At 45.5% G+C, this 22,500-nt stretch overlaps 1 protein-coding gene across 6 annotated transcripts in view; it reads left to right on the top strand.

Annotated features, from left to right (window-relative positions):
- LOC310875888 (phosphatidylinositol-binding clathrin assembly protein) overlaps nucleotides 1-22,500 on the top strand; it is a 103,033-nt gene that overhangs the window by 41,856 nt on the left and 38,677 nt on the right. For all 6 annotated transcript variants that reach the window (XM_083789320.1, XM_083789318.1, XM_083789316.1 and 3 more), the window contains exons 3-8: nucleotides 6,022-6,097; nucleotides 7,256-7,358; nucleotides 7,988-8,081; nucleotides 10,266-10,377; nucleotides 11,749-11,855; nucleotides 14,969-15,010. In XM_083789320.1, coding sequence (XP_083645446.1) covers nucleotides 6,022-6,097; nucleotides 7,256-7,358; nucleotides 7,988-8,081; nucleotides 10,266-10,377; nucleotides 11,749-11,855; nucleotides 14,969-15,010 — 534 coding nt within the window. The remainder of the gene's footprint in view (nucleotides 1-6,021; nucleotides 6,098-7,255; nucleotides 7,359-7,987; nucleotides 8,082-10,265; nucleotides 10,378-11,748; nucleotides 11,856-14,968; nucleotides 15,011-22,500) is intronic.

Here is a 22,500-nt window from a genome sequence, read left to right as displayed (position 1 = left end):
ACACAGGAGAGTTCTTGCTTTAACCTTCCTATATTCATTTGATTTGAGCTTTGCTAGTTTGCTTTCACCTTGTTGAGGTCAACACTGTTGTCGGGATCCGTGATTGTGATATAAAGTATAATTGAACGCAGATGTTTCCATTCAAATCAGCGCAAGGCAAACCATGCAGGACGGGGCTTGCATTGCATTGGTCTTGCGCTGCTGATCCTAAACCAGCATAATCATCACACGTAACGCAGCCGCTCATGTCGCTGCAACACTAACCTGATCCTAGGTCAGCCTAAATTATCACACTTTAAACAGAACTTTTTTTCTCCTCCACAGCAATGCGCAGCAGAGCGCAACATGCAGTGGATAGAGAGAGTCTCTACAGTCAGACTGGCACACAATCATACACTGATTGAATATTTTATTAACATTTGCAACAACAACAAAAAAGCACAGACAGTACACACACACGTCACACACACAGTAGCCTACGGGTCTTCTCGGATCCACTCGGACATTAGACATAATGATTGACAGACCCGATTTCCGAGGGGGATACGTCCAATTCCGACCCTGCCCGAGTGGTATTTTCGGAGTCGGGGGACCCGGTGAAGAGCTCTACAGTATACAGTACAGTACAGTATAGTACAGCACAGCACAGCACAGCACCACTCACTTCAGACGGGTCTGCTTTTCAAATGAAAAATAGCTTTTGATGTCCCGACCGGCATGTGAGCGTCTAAAACGGTGACTCATGTTGTTTGACTCCATCGTTGACCTCTCAAGAGTTTCTCTCACACACACACACTCACACGCACGCTCACACGCACGCTCACATGCACGCTCACATGCACGCTCACACGCACACTCACACGCACGCTCACACGCACGCCACACACCACCGCCATGATCCAGCTGGTGCATTGACAGAAGTAGCCCGTACAGTCGTACACTATATTAGCATCATTACCTAATACCTTGCAGGTATTCACACACACACACACACACACACACATATACACACACAGGGATTGTAAAATAAATCTCTCCTCTTACGCCATTTAGCGTTTACCCTTCACACCTATTCAACACATTCTGTGTGTGTGTGTGTGTGTGTGTGTGTGTGTGTGTGTGTGTGTGTGTGTGTGTGTGTGTGTGTGTGTGTGTGTGTGTGTGTGTGTGTGTGTGTGTGTGTGTGTGTGTGTGTGTGTGTGTGTGTGTGTGTGTGTGTGTGTGTGTGTGTGTGTGTGTGTGTGTGTGTGTGTGTGTGTGTGTTCATGGAGTACACAGCCTGGTGGTCACAACTACAATGTCATTCCTCCATAGTGAATCATCAGTGTGTGTTTGTGTATCAGGGTGTGTGTGTGTGTGTGTGTGAGGGGGAGGGGGAGGGGGGAGGGAGGGGGAGAGGGACAGCGAGCAAATCGACTGTACCTATTCCCATTGTGAGCTACCAACCAGGGGTGAACTGCCCTCATCATTGAATGGCTTTATCAAAGTTATATTTTATTGGCAATCACAAAAACAAACACCATATCTTCCTTGCTTATTATCGCCAGAACTATATTAAACACCTCCTGAACCCATACAGTCTCCATTCATCATAATAGATGAACGTACAGCCAAAATGTATCTATCTACGTACCAGCTCACATTGCAGCGTGTATTTAAGTTTCTAAAACGGTTAGTCCTAATACTTTATTTAGGCCAGTCAATCTAAAAAGGGACTTGACCCAAAATAAATTGCAATAGTAATCATTCAAGGTTTTTTATGATCCTTAGGGTCATCCAAATAACATTAAAAATTGTGAATTATATACATTTTGGATCATGGTAAATTCAGGGGTTGAAAGTTGGGTACATCCTATATATTAAGGCAAAAATGTCTAATAATTTTAATTATGCTTTAAGTAGCATTTAAAGTGTCAAACTAGGGGTTATTCATGTTAGTTTTATGATGTTAATTTTGTTATGTTTGTAATTAAAATGTCTCCGTCGTGTCTCACCACGCCTCTCAGCCATTATAAAATGCACGGTAACCTGAGACCTCTTGTGACTTATTGCTTTAATAGATCCCTGGGGATCCCAAATTAATGAAGCTTATAGAATTTAAGTGGAAATGGGTGACATCAGACCAAATAAATGTATTTCATTTTAGATAATTGATACATGATGGGTCTGCGCTGAAACACATTCCTGGTCATACTGTACTGTATATAAATATATTTTACCGATTTCTATGCAAGGTTGTAACAAATTATTTCTCATGCCCTTGATGATGCTCAATGGTGCCCCCCTAGTACTGGTATTTTCTCCAGCCAAGTGTGGACCTCAACCATATAATTGTATTAAAGGTTCCCCAACGATTTTGTCCACCATTGTCGTTAGATGTGGTGGACTCTGATTCCACCAACCGTTTATCAATTATTTCCAGCAATCAGGCTTCATGTCGACGGCCCTTCAGTCCCTTTCTGTCTTATGAGATGTTGCACTTTCTTTCTTTAGTTTGATTCTCTGCTGTGCTGCCTCTTTCTACTTCTCTCCTTCTCTGCAGCACATGTGCACGCACACACACGTGCACGTGCACGCACACACACACACACAATTCCCAATCCACAGAGTGCATTTTCTTTGCCCTGAAAGTTGCCCTCAACAAATTTCAAGACAGCACTTTCTCTGCACTATTACTTTGCGAGATTGACACACACACACACACACACATGCACGCACGCATGCACGCACGCATGCACGCACACACACACACACACACACACACACACACACACACACACAGTCGTGTTGGAGGCACAGTCAAATCAATGTCAAACAAAACTGGCAAACTTGCTTTTTATTGTAGATTTCAGACATACAGCATTCTCACTTGCCCCCACACACATGCACAAAAGGTCAACAATAATTCCTATTTGTTTTTGAAAAGTGAAATATCCGTGGATTTTTAGAAAGATGAGGTCGTCACTCAACGATCAGTGTCGTCATAGCAATGTCAACTTTTTTGCAACAAGTCTACCTGAACACTAATGAACATTGTGCTATGTGTAGTGCTGAACACACTCTGTCGTGTAGTGTGGAGGATTTCCAGAGCCCCTGTCTCGGCCGGGGTTCACCTTATTAGGGCAGTCCAACAGGCATCTGCTTAATTCATTGGCCAACCCAAACCAAAGCTTTGCGTGACGTTTGTTTAACCTGAATCAATATACTTGGCATTGCGTACAATTACACTCCCAAATATTTCATAGCATAGGAATACTTCACATTTGTGGAAAATGTGTAAAAAATGTTTTGCTGGACGGTTCATTTGAAAAGACAGTTTTGTTCGGTAGACGCTCGAGCTGCTGTTGCTGTCGGTCATGAGGTCTACTCCTTTGGAGGGCACATGAGTGACAGGCGTCATCAGCTCAAGGTGTGCATCTTCAACACAGTGTCTTTGCGCTGGACGAAGGTGTCCCCGGTGGCTACCGGAGGAGGTGGACAACGTATCCTCGAGGGTCCCTCGTTACGTGACGGCTACACGGCCGCGCTGATATCACAGATCGTCTATATCTGGGGTAATTCTTACAGAGAGGACGACCGCAAGGTTCTTTATGCGTTCGACGTCGACACCCACGGGTGGATCAAGCACAAGATGTCTGGGGTTGTTCCAGTGGGGAGTGAGTACCACTCGGCCTGTGTGTTAGGGACGGCCATGTATGTCTACGGAGGATGGTTCAAGCAGACTGGACACACTAATGACATCTACAAGCTGGACACCCCCGCGATGGTCTGGTATTTAATCAACACCAGAGGCACTCCGCCGCCCACTTCAGAAGGTCACTCAGCCACAATCATTGGGACAAAGATGTTTGTGTTCGGGGGCTGCGGCGTCTACGACAACAGTGTCCGAGTGTTTGACACGGAGACCGACGTCTGGCTGAGCACGCCTACCGCAGAGCTTCTTTCAAAAGGTCGCGAGGATCATTCAGCCTTTTGCTACAACAGAGAGCTGTACATTTTCATGGGTGACAACTCCAAGCGGACATTCAAAGATTTGTGGAAGTTCAACCCGGAGACCTTCTCCTGGAAGAAGGTCGAGCCCAAGGGGAGAGGCCCATGTCTACGGTTGTGTGACATGTGCTGTTGCATGGTGGGAGATCGTATCCTCCTCTTTGGAGCATGGAACGCATTCCACGACATGTACATCTTAGACTTAAGCCCTAGTCTGAAGACGTTATGCAAGCTAGCGGTTATTCGGTCCGGTTTTGATCAGGTGGAACTACCACACGACATCAGGTGGGAACTGGCAGCCATGACTACCAACTTAATTAATCCCAGTGTTCTAATTTGAAGACATCTGGTGGTAGTTCCATGCCATTACATAATTTGTCGAAACGGAAGGAATTGTGAGAAATGAACGCTATTCAAAGTTCCGGAATCCGTTTTGTAACTGCTTGCAAGTTCCAGACTAATATCTACACATTGATATTAATCTGGCTATGCCAGGCTAGCAGGGTCCTAGTGCCCGCAGATATTCTGGAATGCGTTGTCAATTATTTTGTTTAACATTAAAATAAATAATACACTTCCCGTGGCTACGTCATTTTGGCCACCCTGATGGTCCTAACGCGACGTTGAGAAACTGACGACTGACACCACTACACATATTATTTTATATATTTTTTGTTTTAGAAGAACCTTTTCATGCAACTTTACATGCCGTTGGGAGATTATATACTATAGCTAGAACTATTTCACAGGTGACTATAGCTTGTTTGATTGATTGATTTGAGAGTGGAAAAACTAGTTTATCTTTTAAGTGACTATGGGTGACTATGCGTTGACAGGGGTCCATTTGGACCCCTGCATGGCGGTGGCCTAAACCCACACTGAAAGGATACCTCCAGGCTGGAGCTTGCCTTTAATTCACCGTTTTTCACTGTCACTGGAGGCTCCAGCGTGTTTTCACATTTTGTTTGGTTCCATCGATCCCGTCGATTCATCATTGTCAAAACAGGGTCAAGTACAGAACATGTCTTGTCCGTGGCTGTCAAGCCGAAACCTTGAAACCGGACAACATTTAGACCAATGTTTCATGTTCTGAGAGTTTGTGCAGTTGTGCTTCCATTTCAATGTCATGCCTCGTTTAAGGCATTTCGACCTGAGGACGCATCTGTGTCACCTTCGCTTATAACCACTTTAATCATTATTTGAAACTAGCTATTGAAAATAGCAAATCTACAAGCTCGTAGCGCGGTACTCAGTGCCACGCTACGAGCTTGTAGATTTGAAAAATCAGTGGTGGCCAATTACTTATAATTTCTGGGATCCTTGACATGAGATGGTTTGAGAACCAGAAACATAGGGTTTTTCAGAAAACTGTCATGATTTAGAAGACATTTTGTAGAATCTGTTCTCAGGTCTTATTGGGTTAATTGAAAAGGCTGATATTGCTTCTTGTTTCGTTCCGTCACTGTCGGGCAGAAACACTGCACCTCCATATTATTTCATCCTTCATGTTTTTGTTTTTCATGAATACAACGTTATACCAGTTTGTTTGTATGGCGGTGTTGTCCAAATGTAGCTAAAGGAGCTGATCTGTGAGCTCACATTGCAGTTTTGACAGCATTAAATCACTATCTGATCAATTACATCATGCAGTTAATGCTAATGTAGCATTGACGGAAAATGCCCTTTCTAACTAAATTGCAAGGTTCATTTGCAGAATCTATAAATATGATGATGTGTATGCACACCAACCAAGTCTGTCTCTATGTGAAAAGAGTGAAACATGCATACTATGTGTATGTGAGTATTCAATCTGTGCCAAACGTATATCTTGTGTCGTGAAAAGGTATTAACACAATTGATGCTAAGGGCGGGTATACTCTCCTATCTATTAATTAATTCCGCGAGGTGCGGTGTATGAGTATACTCGTCCTAAGGCGTTTAATATCTATATAACATCGCCTCGCTATTTTCCCTTTCTGGAAGTGCCCTAGGGACGCTAAATTAACCCTTCTGCTCTGTTGTGTTCTGCAGCGTTTCATCCAGTACCTGGCCTCCAGAAACACTCTCTTCAACCTCAACAACTTCCTGGATAAGGGCGCACTGCAAGGTATTCAAGCACACACACATTTGTATAATTATAATAACTAGTCTTTACCCGTTGTGAGATATTTGCCCCCCCTTGTGGCCGTGAAGGGTACTGCGCCCGGTTGCGTTTGTAATTGACTAATACATTAATTAATAATCATTAATGTGTCAAATCGAAAAAGGGCTTCGTTACGCCCTCCACATGCATATGGTCAATGCCTGTGTGAAAAGTGGGAGTGATTGGTGCAGGCATTGGGGAGCTATGGTGTTGTTTCTGACAGACACACACACAGACAGACATTGTTAGAATTATAGTATGATGATGATATCTAGAAATGCACTCTGTCAAGGTGCCAATTTGCGCCTTGCACACAAGTTGGCCATACATGGCCTACTTGTGCGCAAGCAGAGCGCGCAAGTACTGCTACTAACTAATGTCTATTACAACTGCTGTTCTAAATCCTTTAGACCCGTTAGACCAACCTTGAAACGTACCTTAGTCACGTCGCCATCAACAGCCAATAAGGAACTACCATTCTTACCCCGAACATACCCAGCCGATCACCAGACACCACAAAATGCATGCATGGTAAATAAATGGTAAATGGTGCATTTATGTAGCGCCTTCATCCACGGTGCTTTACATAAATTGTGCATTGCATTCACCCACACGTTCATACACCGATGGTGGAAGAAACCATGCAAGGCACCAACTTCAGCGTCTTGCTCAAGGACACTTCGACACTAACTCTGTAACACATCATATAGGATATGATATGTAGTACATACACACACACACACACACACCACAGTGAACTCGTGCCCTCTCAGTAGCACAGGCTGTGGATGGATGATGGAAGCCGTTTCACACGTTCCTCCCTACTGTATCACTCTCTACTCCATCCTCCCCCATCTGTATTCACCCCCATTCATTGCTCTTTATCTCTCTCCTCTCGTGTCCCCCTGACTATCCCTCTCCTGTCCTCAACCCCTCACTCTTTTGGTCCACTCCTCTCTCTCTCTCTCTCTCTCTCGTCTCTCATCCCCTATCTCTCCATCTCTGCCTCTTTCTATCCTTTTCTGCCTCTCTCTCTCTCTCTGTCTCTCTCTCTCTCTCTCTCTCTCTCTCTCTCTCTCTCTCCCTCTCTCTCTCTCTCCCCTCTGTCTTTCTCTTTTATAGGTTATGACATGTCTACGTTCATCAGGCGTTACAGTCGCTATCTGAATGAGAAGGCCATGTCCTACAGACTGGTGGCTGTAGACTTCACCAAGATGAAGAGAGGGTAAGCATAGCCACACACACACGCACACGCACATGCACATGCACATGCACATGCACATGCACATGCACATGCACATGCACATGCAGAAAAATACAGACAATCTATTTGTCTGGGGGGGGGCAATTCTACTGCCACTTGGTAGCATCCGAACCAGATTCAAGTTCTCAGCCACCACCACTGATTTGATTCCATATACGTCAGCATGCCTTCTATGGAATGATGTCACACAAGCGTACAACTGTTGTAAGCTTTTAGACCTGTCCGCGTATTAGTTATTTATAATTGATAAAATTGTGTATTTAAAGTGGTCAACCTAGCAACATCTTCCAGAAAACCCTAATGATCTCTGATATTTCATAAAAGCAAAGATTCAAGACGTAAAGCCTTAGGTGTGGCTATACCAAAAACATCTTCGTTTATTTGACATAATGAACGACTGACATAGACACATAGTCATGCGCACCATATGAACATTGTGTTGTTTTTCTCACCAGTATATGAACATTGCGTTGTTTTTCTCACCAGTATTGACGGAGTCATGCGCACCATATGAACATTGCGTTGTTTTTCTCACCAGTATTGACGGAGTCATGCGCACCATATGAACATTGCGTTGTTTTTCTCACCAGTATTGACGGAGTCATGCGCACCATGGCCATTGAGAAGTTGATCAAGACCCTGCCCATCATTCAGAACCAGCTGGATGCTCTGCTTGACTTCCAGGTACGTGTGTGTGTTAGCACAGGGGTTCTCAACCTGGAGGTCGCGACCCCTGGGGAAATTATTTTAGTTCCTTTCCCCTCCATGGGCACTGCTGACGCGGAGGAGAGAACACGTCCCCAGCTCCCACAGTGTCCCCAGCGGGAATCGAACCCAGGACCTTCTAGCTGTGACCGAGTACCGACTGTGCCACCGTGCACCCTCAGTATTTATTTCTGATGTATTTGAGGTCGCGAGACATGGCCAAAGCATTTCCGCGTGTCCCAGCCAAAAACGTTGTGTTTTTAGATATTTTAGTCATGACACCATGTTCATGACCAAGATGTGTCATGAAAATGTGGTCTCGTTTCCTTCCTGGACTACAAGTCACATCACACCTCCATGCAGCCTTCCCCCTTTCAACAAGGAGGGGCAGTGCACCAAAGCATTGTGGTCATTGTAGTACTTCAACAATCACAGATTGTTCACACAGACTTCATTATTTTTCTGGCCATAGGGTGCACATTTCTAATTGTGCTACTGTTATCTACTAGAAATACTATTACCATTGAGTGACTGCAGTTTCTTCCAGAGGTGAAATGTCCCTTTAATGGGTTAAAGAAAAAGGCTCCCAGTTGCTCCGACGATACAAAACGTATATTGGAATATAATAAAGCTCAGTAAGATCCTATGGTATATTTACAGAGAGAGGAGCGTGATGAAACGGTTAACGGTTGCTACGTGGTTGCTACCCTGTAAAACTGAAGGAGGCAGACGGCCGTGGCTGTGTGTGTGTGTGTGTGACGCATGTTCACATTTCAACTGCCTTTTCAGAGAACACTCCATGTTGCCATGGTTGTGACTTTGAACACAGATAATCTGATGAGCAGCAACCGCAGCTTTGCTATGAATATGACAAAAAAAATCGTCAACTACCGTTTTACACTGAGGAATACTGAATAAAGACTAGATTAAAACTAAACCATGATGACTAAAACTGAGACTAAATATGTTGACAATTTTGCCAACAAATACAAACTAGACAAAAAAATGAGGAAGGGACTAGTGGACAACAGATATAGTCAGTCATCTTACACTTGGTTGAATGCTGAAAATAGCAGATCACACAAAGTGTCGCGCAGATGGTCGCGCAGATCGCACATTGCGCTGTGACGCATTGTGAGCTTGTAGATCTGCTATTGTCAGCAAGTGTAAAATCAGCCATTTCGATGCCATCAAGGCCCACCAAAATACGTTTTAGTCGACTAAATCAACTAGATTTAGTCGACTAAAGTAAGTCATGACCTGTCTGTCTAGCAGTACAGTACAGTACAGTACTTACCCTCAGATGACAAAAATGGGACTTAACGAAAACACTACTCCAACCTGCTATCCTGCTGCGAGTTATTCAATATATTTCACACCTGGGTGAAAACAAATGAATGGAAATGGACAACTAACGTTCGCATTAAGTACAAGCACAGGCCTAATGTTGTCTTTTTTTTCCACGAGATCGACGCATTGAACACTAGTATGAGATTTGTAGTCAAGTCAAGTAAATATCAGGCCCGGTCGATGAGAATACAAATGAACCAGTAATAAACATATATAATAATAATAAACATAATGTAACACGAACTGGCCAACTGAACTGACACCGAGACTCGGTGGGAAAAACAATATATAAACCCTTTGCAAACACATAGGAACTAGTTTTGCTGCTCATAAATGATATAGTAGCAGAAATTACGTTCTTCAGGTTTGAACGCACCTTGTGCATGCATACAGTATCACTACTTGAAATGTAAATGTTTTGAGAATCACTGCTATAGTCTACATGTTATCACTGATAGTGTGACAACTAGTGTCAAGTGTGTGTATGTCAGTCAGCCTGTAACATTTAACCTCATGGCTCCCTGGTCAAAGTGAACAAAGTAAAAACAGACATCTCCCTCCCTTCTCTCTCGTCTCCTTCTCTCTCTCTCTCCCCTCCCTTCCTCTCTCTCTCTCCCCTCCCTTCCTCTCTCTCCTCCCTCCCTCTCTCCTCTCTCTCTCCCCTCCCTCCCTCCCTCCCCCCTCCCCCTCTCTCTCTCCCTCTCTCCCTCTCCCCTCCCTCCCTCCCTCTCTCTCCCCTCCCTCCCTCCCTCTCTCTCCCCTCCCTCCCTCTCTCTCCCCTCCCTCTCTCTCCCCCTCCCTCCCTCTCTCCAGGCCAATCCTAATGAGTTGACCAATGGAGTGATCAACTCAGCGTTCATGCTACTCTTCAAAGACTCCATCAGGCTGTTCGCTGCTTACAACGAAGGAGTCATTAATCTGCTGGGTAAGCATCATGCATGCATGGTCACACACACACACACACACACACACACACACACACACACACACACACACACACACACACACACACACACACACACACACACACACACACACACACACACACACACGAAGACATGAACATGTGTCTTCATAACGTGCACACCATCTGTCTGCAGGTGATACAGTAGAACACACACACACACACACACACACACATCAAACGTCTACTGCTGGGCTCACATTCACTGACTGTCATGCTCACATTGAGATACGCACGCACGCACGCACACAGCTGGAGAGATTGACACAATCACACACTCTCAGCATGATACACAGATATTTTCACACACACACACACACACACACACACACACACACACACACACACACACACACACACACAGGCTCTCATAGGACTGTAAGTATTTATTGTGACAGGCTGTCATGTTTGTCTTTTCCATGTGTTCCTGTGTCTCTACTGCACACGGCAGTGTTATCGTACTAGTGGTTCTCAAAGTGGGGTCCGGGGACCCCTTGAGGGAGTCCCAGGGGGTCCCCAGCTAAATGATAGTTGGAACCAAATGGACCCTATATGGGACTGTAACTCTGAGAGTGTACAAACTCTGAAAGTGCACAAATGCGTACAAATTGTACAATTGTACAAATTGTACGACGTGGTTGCATTTAGCTAATTAACATTGATTTTACAATATACAGTAAATTGGTGTCCCAGAGATGGAAATGCCGTTAATTGGGCGTCCGTAGCTTGTCAAACTGGGAGTCCTTGAAATGAAAACGGTTGAGAATCACTGCTAGAGCCGTACAAATGGGGGTCCGCAGGCTGATGAATGTCAATCTGGGGGTCCTTGACATGAAAACGTTTGAGAAGCAATCTAGTAGTACACAGTAACTGTGAGTTATGATAGTTATAGTACACATACCAGCATCAATAACAGCACTGTTCACACTTTAATTAAGACATGTGCATTTTCAGAGCCTGTTCATTTCTATGACCATTTTTTGTTTGTTCTAATCAATGAGGTTTTAGAGAAGAAATGATGTGACACTTATTTCTTCTCCTGCATTTCAATATTCATGTTACTGTATGTGATTGTAAAATCCTTTAGTTTCTTTTGGCCAATTATTTGGGGGCCAATGCCACCTGCAATATCCTAAATAATAACCTTGTTGAACCGACGATTGGAAGACGGGTTATTCTTTTCTGCCTGACAGCGATGATATTTTAAAATCTCTTCCACGTCATAAAAACAAAGCTTGACATAAAATGTCCCAATTATGAAGCGTCATTGTTTGGGGGGTACATTTTCAACCTTTCCGTGTCTTCCTCTCTCTCTCTTCTCTATTTTTGTAGAGAAATATTTCGACATGAAGAAGAATCAGTGTAAAGATGCTCTGGACATCTACAAGAAGTTCCTCTACAGGATGACCAAGCTGTCCGAATTCCTCAAAGTGGCAGAGGTACGCACGCACGCACACACACACGCACTCGGCTGGCCCCTGCGGTGCAATTACACCATGAGAAACTTCGTCATAAATCATACAAAAATCTGAAGTTGCAGACTTCCGTGTACGGCGTACAGTGGGGAAAAATTGGCCACTCAAAGCCACTCCAGAAGCACTTTGCGAGCAGCGGAGGCATAGAGACACCGCAGGATGTCGATTAGAAGAACGTTGTCATGCTGTATAGGTTCAGAAGCCTTATTGGGTTCAACATAATTGGCTTGGTAGCAGCCAATCACAGATGAAGAACACTGCATTTAAAAGAGCATGCGATCTCTTATTGCAGAGCTTGACGTCAAAGGCAAGTTCATGAGCTGAGAATTGGATTGGCTGGATTGTTCATGATGTAGCACAAGATCAGAAACGTACTATTTTGTACAAGATTAAAACTCACTCACTCACGCACGCACACGCACACGCTCAGCTGCTGCTAACCAGCTGGTAAGTGTAATCTGCCATAGATGTGTCAAAAAGATGTGCTGCCAGCTGGTTTTGTCTATCACATAAGTCTCTCTGTCTCATGCGCGCGCAACACACACACACACACACACACACACACACACACACACACACACACACACACACACACACACACACACACACAGGCATACTGACATACTGACATACTCAATGTTAATTCTAGTGTTAGCATTTTATAGAACACATTCCATAGAAATAAAGGTCAACGTGTGTGTATATAATGGCAAAATAGAACACTGCAACCAATTCACCGATGTCGGTTAATTGTTTTAACGATTTGACAGTGATTTTGAATTTGCTCCAAATACATTTTTAACGCACCTACAGCAGTGCAATTTTTGTAAAACGTGTTTTATTGTCAATCGTATGTGCTGTGCTGTGTTGTGGGTGCGCAGCCTAGTTTCACTGCCACTCCAAGGCTACACAGGTCCGGACTTACCCTCACTGGCCTGTGCACCCTCGCTCGCGTGCGTGCACACACACACACGCACACACACACACACACACACACACTCTCACACACACACACTCACACACACACACAGGCGCACACACAGACACCAAAAATAGCCCCTAAGATGGAGACTGTGGTTAGGTGCTCGGTTAGCTCTCTCTCTCTGTCTCTCCGTCTCTCTCGCCCTGTACCTGACAAAGATGGATGCCCGAGAGCCCCCTATCCAGCCATGCAGCGCCAACAGATCATCCCTCTTTCTCTTTCTCTCCTCTCCTGTCCTCAACTCGCCTGTTCCTCTCTCTCTCTCTCTCTGTTCCTCTCTCTCTCTCTGTCTCTGTCTCTCTCTCTCTCTCTCTCTTCCCCCCCCCCAACCCTTCCTCTCGCTTCCACTTAAGCCTGCTTTTATCGGTCATCGTGCGACCGTGGAGTGGTCCCACAGTGGAAATAGCCAATTTACGAGTTCACAACGCGTCGCATCTGCGATGAGCTGAGACTTGTAAATTGTCTATTTTTAGCCGCATGACGGTCTTTCTCTCCCTCCTTTTCTCCTCTCTCTCCCTCCTTTTCCCCTCCCTCCCTCCCTCCCTCCCTCCCTCCTTCTCTCCTCTCTCAAACTCCCTCCTCTCTCTCCCTCCCTCCCTCTCCCTCCTCTCTCTCCCTCTCTCCCTCCCTCCCTCCCTCTCGCCTCTCTCAAACTCCCTCCTCTCTCCCTCCCTTCCTCCCTCCATCTCGCTCACTCCCTTTCTCCTCTCTCAAACTCCCTCCTCTCCCTCTCTCCCTCCCTCCCTCCCTCCCTCTCGCTCTCTCCCTCTCGCCTCTCTCAAACTCCCTCCTCTCTCTCCCTCCCTTCCTCCCTCCATCTCGCTCACTCCCTTTCTCCTCTCTCAAACTCCCTCCTCTCCCTCTCTCCCTCCATCTCGCTCACTCCCTTTCTCCTCTCTCAAACTCCCTCCTCTCCCTCTCTCCCTCCCTCTCGCTCACTCCCTTTCTCCTCTCTCAAACTCCCTCCTCTCCCTCTCTCCCTCCCTCTCGCTCACTCCCTTTCTCCTCTCTCAAACTCCCTCCCTCTCTCTCTCTCTCTCTCTCTCTCTCCATGTGAGAATTGTAACGGCTGGCTTCCCTGACACAATAAACAACAACAACACTGGCAACACAAACTTATGTGTATGAAATATGAAACAGGAGCAGCTTTCCATTATTCAGTTGCACCATCTTTGTGCACTCCTTGTGTCAGTCATTCTAATCTAAAGGTCAATGCATTCCATGTTTATTTTATATGAATGCATTATATATCATGTTGTGTGTTCTTTGGTTTCGGAAGCCACCGGAACACAACGGGGTGAGTTTTGTGTCGGCAAACAAACGGTTCTACCGCCATTGGGCTGAAGCTACTTTTTTCGCCACGTTTTTGTCCTTGTAGCCACGTTTTTTTTTAACCTGACAGTTAGACAAACTACTTCCATCTGGTATCAATGCAGCCCAATCGCTGAAGAAGGCGGGTCCTTATTTTTCAAGCTATACTTGGCAGGTGATTGGCAGATCCCGCCCGTATAGCTTCCGCTGATTGGTCCGAACCAGGTTCGGTTCATCACTACTGCGTCAGCTATTCCAGATGGAGGCTGTGTTGTGAACTTGTGGCCTCTTATCTGTGTCCAAAACCAAGTCAGTGGTGCACACAAGCTTTTCAATGTCGGTTACGGTCTCTTTGCTGTGGTCATCTTTGGTGAAATGTCCCTTTTTAAATGTTGTTAAAAAAAACGGTCTCAATGTTGAAACCTCACCATCCATCAGTGGCCACGCCCCCATCCGTCCTCATTGGTCAGACATTTTCACGGCGTCCAATCATCATTGTCACACACACAGCATCCATTTCGCCTGGTCAGTCAGCCAACCAGAGTCCTGCCGCATACTTTATATTTTCTTGTTTATTTCTGTTGTTTATGTTTACGTTGATGCCACCGCATGAATTAATGAAACCCTTTTTTTTCTGTTTTCTTTTTCATTCTATTTTTGCCCTTCTATCTTATCCCCTGCCCTCTCCTTTTGATTGATTTTGTTTATTTGTCCATTTTGTTTCAATCAATCCTTTTCTCCCCCCCTTTTTGTTTTTTTCTTATTTGTTTGTTTGTGACAACAGCAAGTTGGAATAGATCAGGGTGACATCCCCGATCTCTCACAGGTCAGTGTACATCTCATCTCCTCTCTCTCTCTCTCTCTCTCTCTCTCTCTCTCTCTTCCATGCTTTACCTCCTCTAAAGCCTGACTGATATTTGGTTGTGCGCCTCGTCGTTCCCCCAGCCCGAACACAGCCTGGTGTGTATATAAGCTCACAAGGTGATTTCAAAGCGTGGGCTTATACCGTGGCTTCTCGGGGTTCACAGCCAAGTATAATTCAACCTCTAATCAGTTTCTTTCCAAACTCACAAGCCTTCATCCATCCGTGCCCAACAATACATCAGTGCATTTCCTCCTCCTCCCTTCTATCAAATATATCGCTGTGTTCTTCTCGGTATACGCTCATCTTTTCTCTCTCTCTCTCTCTCGCTCTCGCTCTCGCTCTCGCTCTCTCTCTCTCTCCCCCCTCTCCTCTCCTCTCTAACCAAAAGCCATCTTGTCTAACCTAATCTCTGCTTCCCATTTCCACCACCGTCCACTTACTTCTTCTGGTTAGATTGATTTGTTCCTGAGTGTGTCTCTGGGTGCACCGTCCTTAGGCACTCTGTTAAAGCCTATTTTAACCCATTCTGATTCTAAAAATGTCTTCTACATCCTGCCATCTTTCTGAAAAAGCTATGTTTCTATCGACTTTTCAAAAATAGCAGACCTACTTGTAGATCTGCTATTTTTCAATAGCTAAAGCATAACATAATGCTAACACCAAAAGGGGTTCCCGCCCAAAATGGGTTAACCACTTATGCCATTGAGAACTGAGCACCATATTCTACAAATGTCTTCTTAAATCCTAACAGTTCTCTGTTTCTACGTCAGTGGTGCGCAAGATCGGTCTTTGATCGCTGAGGTTTTGCTCGCTGTGTGTGAAAGGCTCTGCGAGAAGATATAGCGCTGATAAAAGCGCTCGGCAGCGCCTTCCCGACCGTTTCTGAATATCTAGCGATATTTGGCTCTCTCACCGACTGGACATCCTACAATATGAACTGGGTTGCGACCGCACACCAAGAAGGCCATATTACAGCCAATGAGAGCACAGGACAGCTGTGTTCACTGACTCTGTCTGTCTGTCTGTTGACTGTATCGATAGATGATCAGAATAGATGATTATATATAACCTTTATTCCTTGGGTTCCTGTGTCGTACATATTGGTAGCTATATTAGCCCAATGTTGCCGTCTATAAAACCCAACGCATTTCACTTGAATAATGTTAATAAAACCGCATCAGTGTGTGTGTGTGTGTCACATACAGAGAGAGACGGTTATTTAATGAAAATCAAGATTTAACGTCCTGTCTCGCTGCAGCACGCGTAGGCTACATGCTATCACAAACATTTCGCCCTGTGTAGCCTCGCTATTCCTGTGTGTGGCGTGCACACAGAGAGAGAGAGAGGTGTCCGCGTCCTGTGTCGGACTCGCACTTGTATCATGTATAATACTGTAATAATAATAAAAATCACACCCCTGTGAAGTGAGCAGTGCAATGTTGCACAACATTGCACTGCTCACTTCACAGGGGTGTGATTTTTATTATTATTACTGTATTCGTTTTTTTCTTATGAAAGCAGAGAGTCTTCTGTTTCATACGGTATATAGTATGTACATGTCGCTATAGGCCTTATTTTGTGAATAATAGGTCCATGCCTTCTCTGAAGTTCTCTCTGAAAAAGAGAATTTTAGACAAGGCATGGACCTGAACAACTAAATATTCACAAAATAAGGCCTATAGCGACATGCACATACTATATACCGTATGAAACAGAAGACTCTCTGCTTTCATAAGAAAAAAACTAATACTGTAATAATAATAAAAATCACACCCCTGTGAAGTGAGCAGTGCAATGTTGCACTGCTCACTTCACAACATTGCACTGCTCACTTCACAGGGGTGTGATTTTTATTATTATTACAGTATTATTATTATTACAGTATTAATAATCAAATAAAAAATGAGTCCATATATCTGCAGTGATATAGAGATATTCGAATTCATCAAATGTATTTTTGAGCCTCCCCCTGGCCAGCCGGGGCGCCTGATGGAGGGGAAAGGAACTGGTTGGAATAACGTGTTCCTTCCACGCGCTACGTCCAACCAGGGAAACTCCCCCCTGTCAGGTGTAAAGGAGCAACTTGGACACTCAAGCATGAAGGAAGCATGAGTTAAGTCTGTTGCTCTCCCCAGGTTGGCGGAGGGTGTGTAGAGCCCAGGATCACATTAGATGATTGACACAGGGGTGAAAAATGGGTTACAAAATCGTGGGATAAAAAATATATTAAAAAAAATATATATATATATTTTTGAGCTCATCTTCCATTTTAGAATATTCACTGTTCAGGTATTTGGAAAATGTATTTCTGCACATTGGCCCTGCTTTCACTGGTATTTTGCTGACCAAGGAACAGAGTTGAGAGGGGAAGCATTCCCTCAACAACATAGGCTACCTAGCAATCATTGTGTCAAGTTGACTCTTGGTGACATGCTACTGTGGCGATTTAAAATCGATATTTCCAACCCACAAACCATCCGATCTCGCTGTTATGCGCATTTGCCATTGTAGCGTGTGGTAATAATGTTCGTTCAACCGGCGTTTTCTTCGTATGCGTTACAAGGGTTTGTGTGTCTGTGTCATAGACTGTAGGTCTGTGTTTACCTACAGGCATAAGAAAAGACCCGCCCTACTCTGTCAGACTGTCTCTGATTGGCTTACCCTGAAATCTGGCCCTACGTTAGCCAATCAATGACCTCTTGCTTTGTGCCCATGTGGGCTCAGAGGCTAGTATGAGAGGCAGAGCACAAACGAAACTGTCAACACAGAGAGCGCTCTCAGCAGCAGTCAGCACAGAGACGCCTGTATGACAGTCTGACTCACGGAGCGAAGTTGACATAACGCCATAACGCGGTTAACACACACACAGTAATTATAACGCCGTTATGGAATGGGAAATGTAAAGCGTTGGGTTACAAATTGGGTTTGCAAATAGTAGTTTCGTTATGTAACGTAACGCGATGTAAGGGCGTTAGTTAGTTACAACACTGCGTGTATCACAGTACAGCACATATCGATTATATTATGTAAAAAAAAGAAGTTAAAAAACTAGCACATCTATACAAGCTCAAAGCACACTCCATTTTGAGCTTTTGTGGACCGGGGTTTTTTCCAAATCACTGAATGCTCCTTTAATGAAGCGCTTCGGTGCTTTCTCCACTGCCTTTTGGAAAGTGAAATGCCTCCGACTTTGATGCTTATACTGTAGTACATCTAAGTTATTAGAAGGTCTTGGGACGTTTATTCTTTGTTTTTCTTTCCCCTCCTAGCCTTAGGCAGAAGGCTTGCACCGCACCGGGCGTCCTCCTGCATTATTATAATCATTATGCCAAGTATAACTCATGAAGTCCACAGCGCGGGGATTGTCTGCTGTGTGTGTGTGTGTGTGTGTGTGTGTGTGTGTGTGTGTGTGTGTGTGTGTGTGTGTGTGTGTGTGTGTGTGTGTGTGTGTGTGTGTGTGTGTGAGACGACCTTTGTCACGGCTGCTTGGACGTGACGTTGAATCAACATGATGTGTTTGCCCTGGCACTGTGACCTCACACGACCTTGCTTGTAACACACACACACACACACACAACTGGGCATGACAAGGGAAAGGCCACGAAGCCTCATGAATATGAGACGAGCTCGTCTCTTCGTCCTCAGCCGCCACATGAAGAGAACGAATCCTCACAGGGCTCTGTGATGCAGCACCACCACCACAGGGCTCTGTGATGCAGCACCACCACCACAGGGCTCTGTGATGCAGCACCACCACCACAGGGCTCTGTGATGCAGCACCACCACCACAGGGCTCTGTGATGCAGCACCACCACAGGGCTCTGTGATGCAGCACCACCACAGGGCTCTGTGATGCAGCACCACCACAGGGCTCTGTGATGCAGCACCACCACAGGGCTCTGTGATGCAGCACCACCACCACAGGGCTCTGTGATGCAGCACCACCACAGGGCTCTGTGATGCAGCACCACCACAGGGTTCTGTGATGCAGCACCACCACAGGGCTCTGTGATGCAGCACCACCACAGGGCTCTGTGATGCAGCACCACCACAGGTCTCTGTGACTGCATCTTTTACATTACATTCTACCAGCACCACAGGGCTCTGTGATGCAGCACCACCACAGGGCTCTGTGATGCAGCACCACCACAGGGTTCTGTGATGCAGCACCACCACAGGGCTCTGTGATGCAGCACCACCACAGGGCTCTGTGATGCAGCACCACCACAGGGTTCTGTGATGCAGCACCACCACAGGGCTCTGTGATGCAGCACCACCACAGGGCTCTGTGATGCAGCACCACCACAGGTCTCTGTGACTGCATCTTTTACATTACATTCTACCAGCACCACAGGGCTCTGTGATGCAGCACCACCACAGGGCTCTGTGACTGCATCATTTACATTCTACCTGTGGCACCACTACCACCACCTCCTTGAGACGTCGCTTGTTTGATCTCACATCACTTATTTTGGCTCATTTGTACACTCTGAGGCCCCTTTTCCACCAACAAAACGTTGTTTCTAAGAACTGGTTCCGTTCTAGATTCTTGGAACCGTGGTGCTTTCACGGAACCGGTGGCCATTTTTTGGTTCCAGTTCCGAAACCAACTTTTAGGATTCTGAACCAATTTCATTTTCAGTGTAAACACTCTGAACTGGTTCAATAAGACCCGAACCGGTTCAACCCTGGTGGAAAAAGGGTCTCAGAGTTACAGACCAGCGAGGGTCCATTTGGAACCCCCCGTGGAGGACCCCCGAGGGTCCCTGGACCTCACTTTGAGAACCAGAGCCACTGCCCTACAAGGCAACCAAGGGCATGGCCTCCCCTTACCTTCAGCCCTTTGCACGCACGTTTAGATCAGCTGACACAGGGTGCCCGTTTTTAGTTTAGTCACACTGACTGTCAAATCTTTTATGTGGACTGAATAGTAGACAGTCCACAAAGTGTGTGTGTGTGTGTGTGTGTGTGTGTGTGTGTGTGTGTGTGTGTGTGTGTGTGTGTGTGTGTGTGTGTGTGTGTGTGTGTAAAAAAGGGAGAAGTGCTTTTGAGTGTGAGTGTGTTGGATGGTGTGCTTTGTGGTCTCCTGCGTTGTGTCTGCATGGGTCTGAGCTAACATTGACTCACACAGTGGGAACAAGGCTTTCCCACGTGTCTATTCTGATCCACGGGGACAGTTAAAAGATTATCAATTCGTCTGACACGCTCAAGCAGTCTCTCATAAAACGTACTGTAGTAGGCTGCAGTCTCACAAGAAAACCTCCACCCAAAAAACACACCCAAATGCAATTACTATGTTGGCTGTGTGTGTGTGTGTGTGTGTGTGTGTGTGTGTGTGTGTGTGTGTGTGTGTGTGTGTGTGTGTGTGTGTGTGTGTGTGTGTGTGTGTGTGTGTGTGTGTGTGTGTGTGTGTGTGTGTGTGTGTGTGTGCGCGCGTGCATGGTTTGGCGTGCCTCTGCCTACTTAAGAAAGCGTGTGGATGCCTTTATACAGTACTGTGGTGTGTGTGTGTGTGTGCACGCACGCAATTTGCCATGCATACTTCAAAAAGAAAGTGTGCGTGTGTATGTGCAAGCCTGTTTTGTGCGGCGTGCACATGTATGCTCTTGTGTGGTTCACTCTAGAATGCACAGTTTATAACGGCTGCAAGTCTTTATGAAAATGCATCTTGTGTGTGTGTGTGTGTGTGTGTGTGTGTGTTACTGAAAGAGTGTTCTCACATTCCTGTGGACGGAGAGAGAGGGAGAAAGACATGACGTTGCCATTTTTTCTCGTTGAAAACATTTCCTCTTCTCTCTGCTCGGCCACAGCTGAAAAACACTGAGTCAAACGTTCTCTCACTCACGCGCACACACACACACACACACACACACACACACACACACACACACACACACACACACACACACACACACACACACACACACACACACACGCGCGAAACAAAGCATTTTCTCCATGGTTGAAGGAAGCCATCTGTAAAATCACCATGGTCTAGACTAGACAACAACTTAGAAACATGCATTTGTGTGCGTGCGTGTTTGTATGTGGCTCTAAGTGTGTGTGTGTGTGTGTGTGTGTGGTAGTATGTGTGTGTTGAGAGAGAAAGTTTGTTGTCTGTGTATGTGGGCAGGGACATCTTGCAGATTAGCCTAACACAGAATGCGACACAACATATAATGATCCAGAGCCCGGGGAGAGGCTTTTGTGCTGGTTCTGGACAACCGGCTATCCGACGGACTTGACACCGGGCACTGCCCTCCCTGTGGGGGTGTGGAACGTGTGTGTCGAATTTGAAGTCGTGGGGCTAACGGTTCACCCCTATATTTTGGTCCTACACAAAGAAATTAAATTCCCATTGACTGAATGAATGAATGATGTACGATGGTAAGAGCGCCCCTCACTTCACACGTGGTGTGATGTTTTTAAATCAAGTGACACGGCGCAAGCTTGTAGATATGATATTTTTGTATTTTATTATACAAGAGTGTCGCAGAAAATGGGTGAAAGTACAGGAGCGAAAATAGGAGATGTACAAGCTCTTTACGTGTCACAACGCGACATGTTTTGAGCTTGTACATCTCCTATTTTCGCTCCTTTTCTGCGACACAGAAAATTCTGAAGTTACATACAGCAAATGTACTTAGTTACTTTCCACCACTGACTATACCCAGACGTTTCCTTGACGACGACCTACCGACAACACAACGTCGCTAAAGACGGCTGAGTGACCGGAGAGCCAAGAGTGGGATCAGAATAGAAACGCCTGTTACGGAATGTTTGCAGACTGGTTGCCCGTGGCGACGGACGACGAGCCCCTCCCACACTCCCCCTGCCCCCCCCCCCCCCCCCCCCCGTAGTATACACAACGTGAAAGCCCTTAACTTGCCTTGTTTTTTGTCTGGGTAGAAAATGGTGATAACACGGCTATTGATGTGGCTGTTCTTGTCACGCCGCACACATGCACCGGGTGGTTCACAAGCCATCATAACCACAGTCAGTGTAAACATCCCTTTCCATTCAGACAAGGGCCTGTAGTCTTGACTTTTATTTCTTCGATTTTTCAAAAATAGCAGACCTACAAGCTCGTATGAGCTTGTAGATCTGCTTTTCAATAGCTAATGCATAACATAATGCTAACACCAAAAGGGGTTCCCGCCCAAAATGGGTTAATACTGTATGACAGGACTGGGGATGTTTACTTTAAGCACGAGTTCACGACGCATCATGAACTTGTAGATATTTTCCAAAATGTGTGCTTACTACTATGACAGAGTCTAGGGACTCTATATAGTGTTCACGGCTTCACGTGGTTTAATACATACATGGGCAACGGGCAACAGCAAAAATTGCTGATCCGAAAATTGTAGATCGGCTATTTTTGCTATGACAGTAATATGCAGTGTGGCCATCTGGAGTGAAATATAGTGTCCGTCTCCATCGTCAAAGTG

This window comes from Protomyctophum parallelum, assembly GCF_964188405.1.
Source record: "Protomyctophum parallelum genome assembly, chromosome: 18".
Lineage (NCBI taxonomy): Eukaryota > Metazoa > Chordata > Actinopteri > Myctophiformes > Myctophidae > Protomyctophum > Protomyctophum parallelum.
The sequence above is the reverse complement of the archived record's forward strand: the minus strand, read 5'-3'. Positions and strand labels throughout refer to the sequence as shown.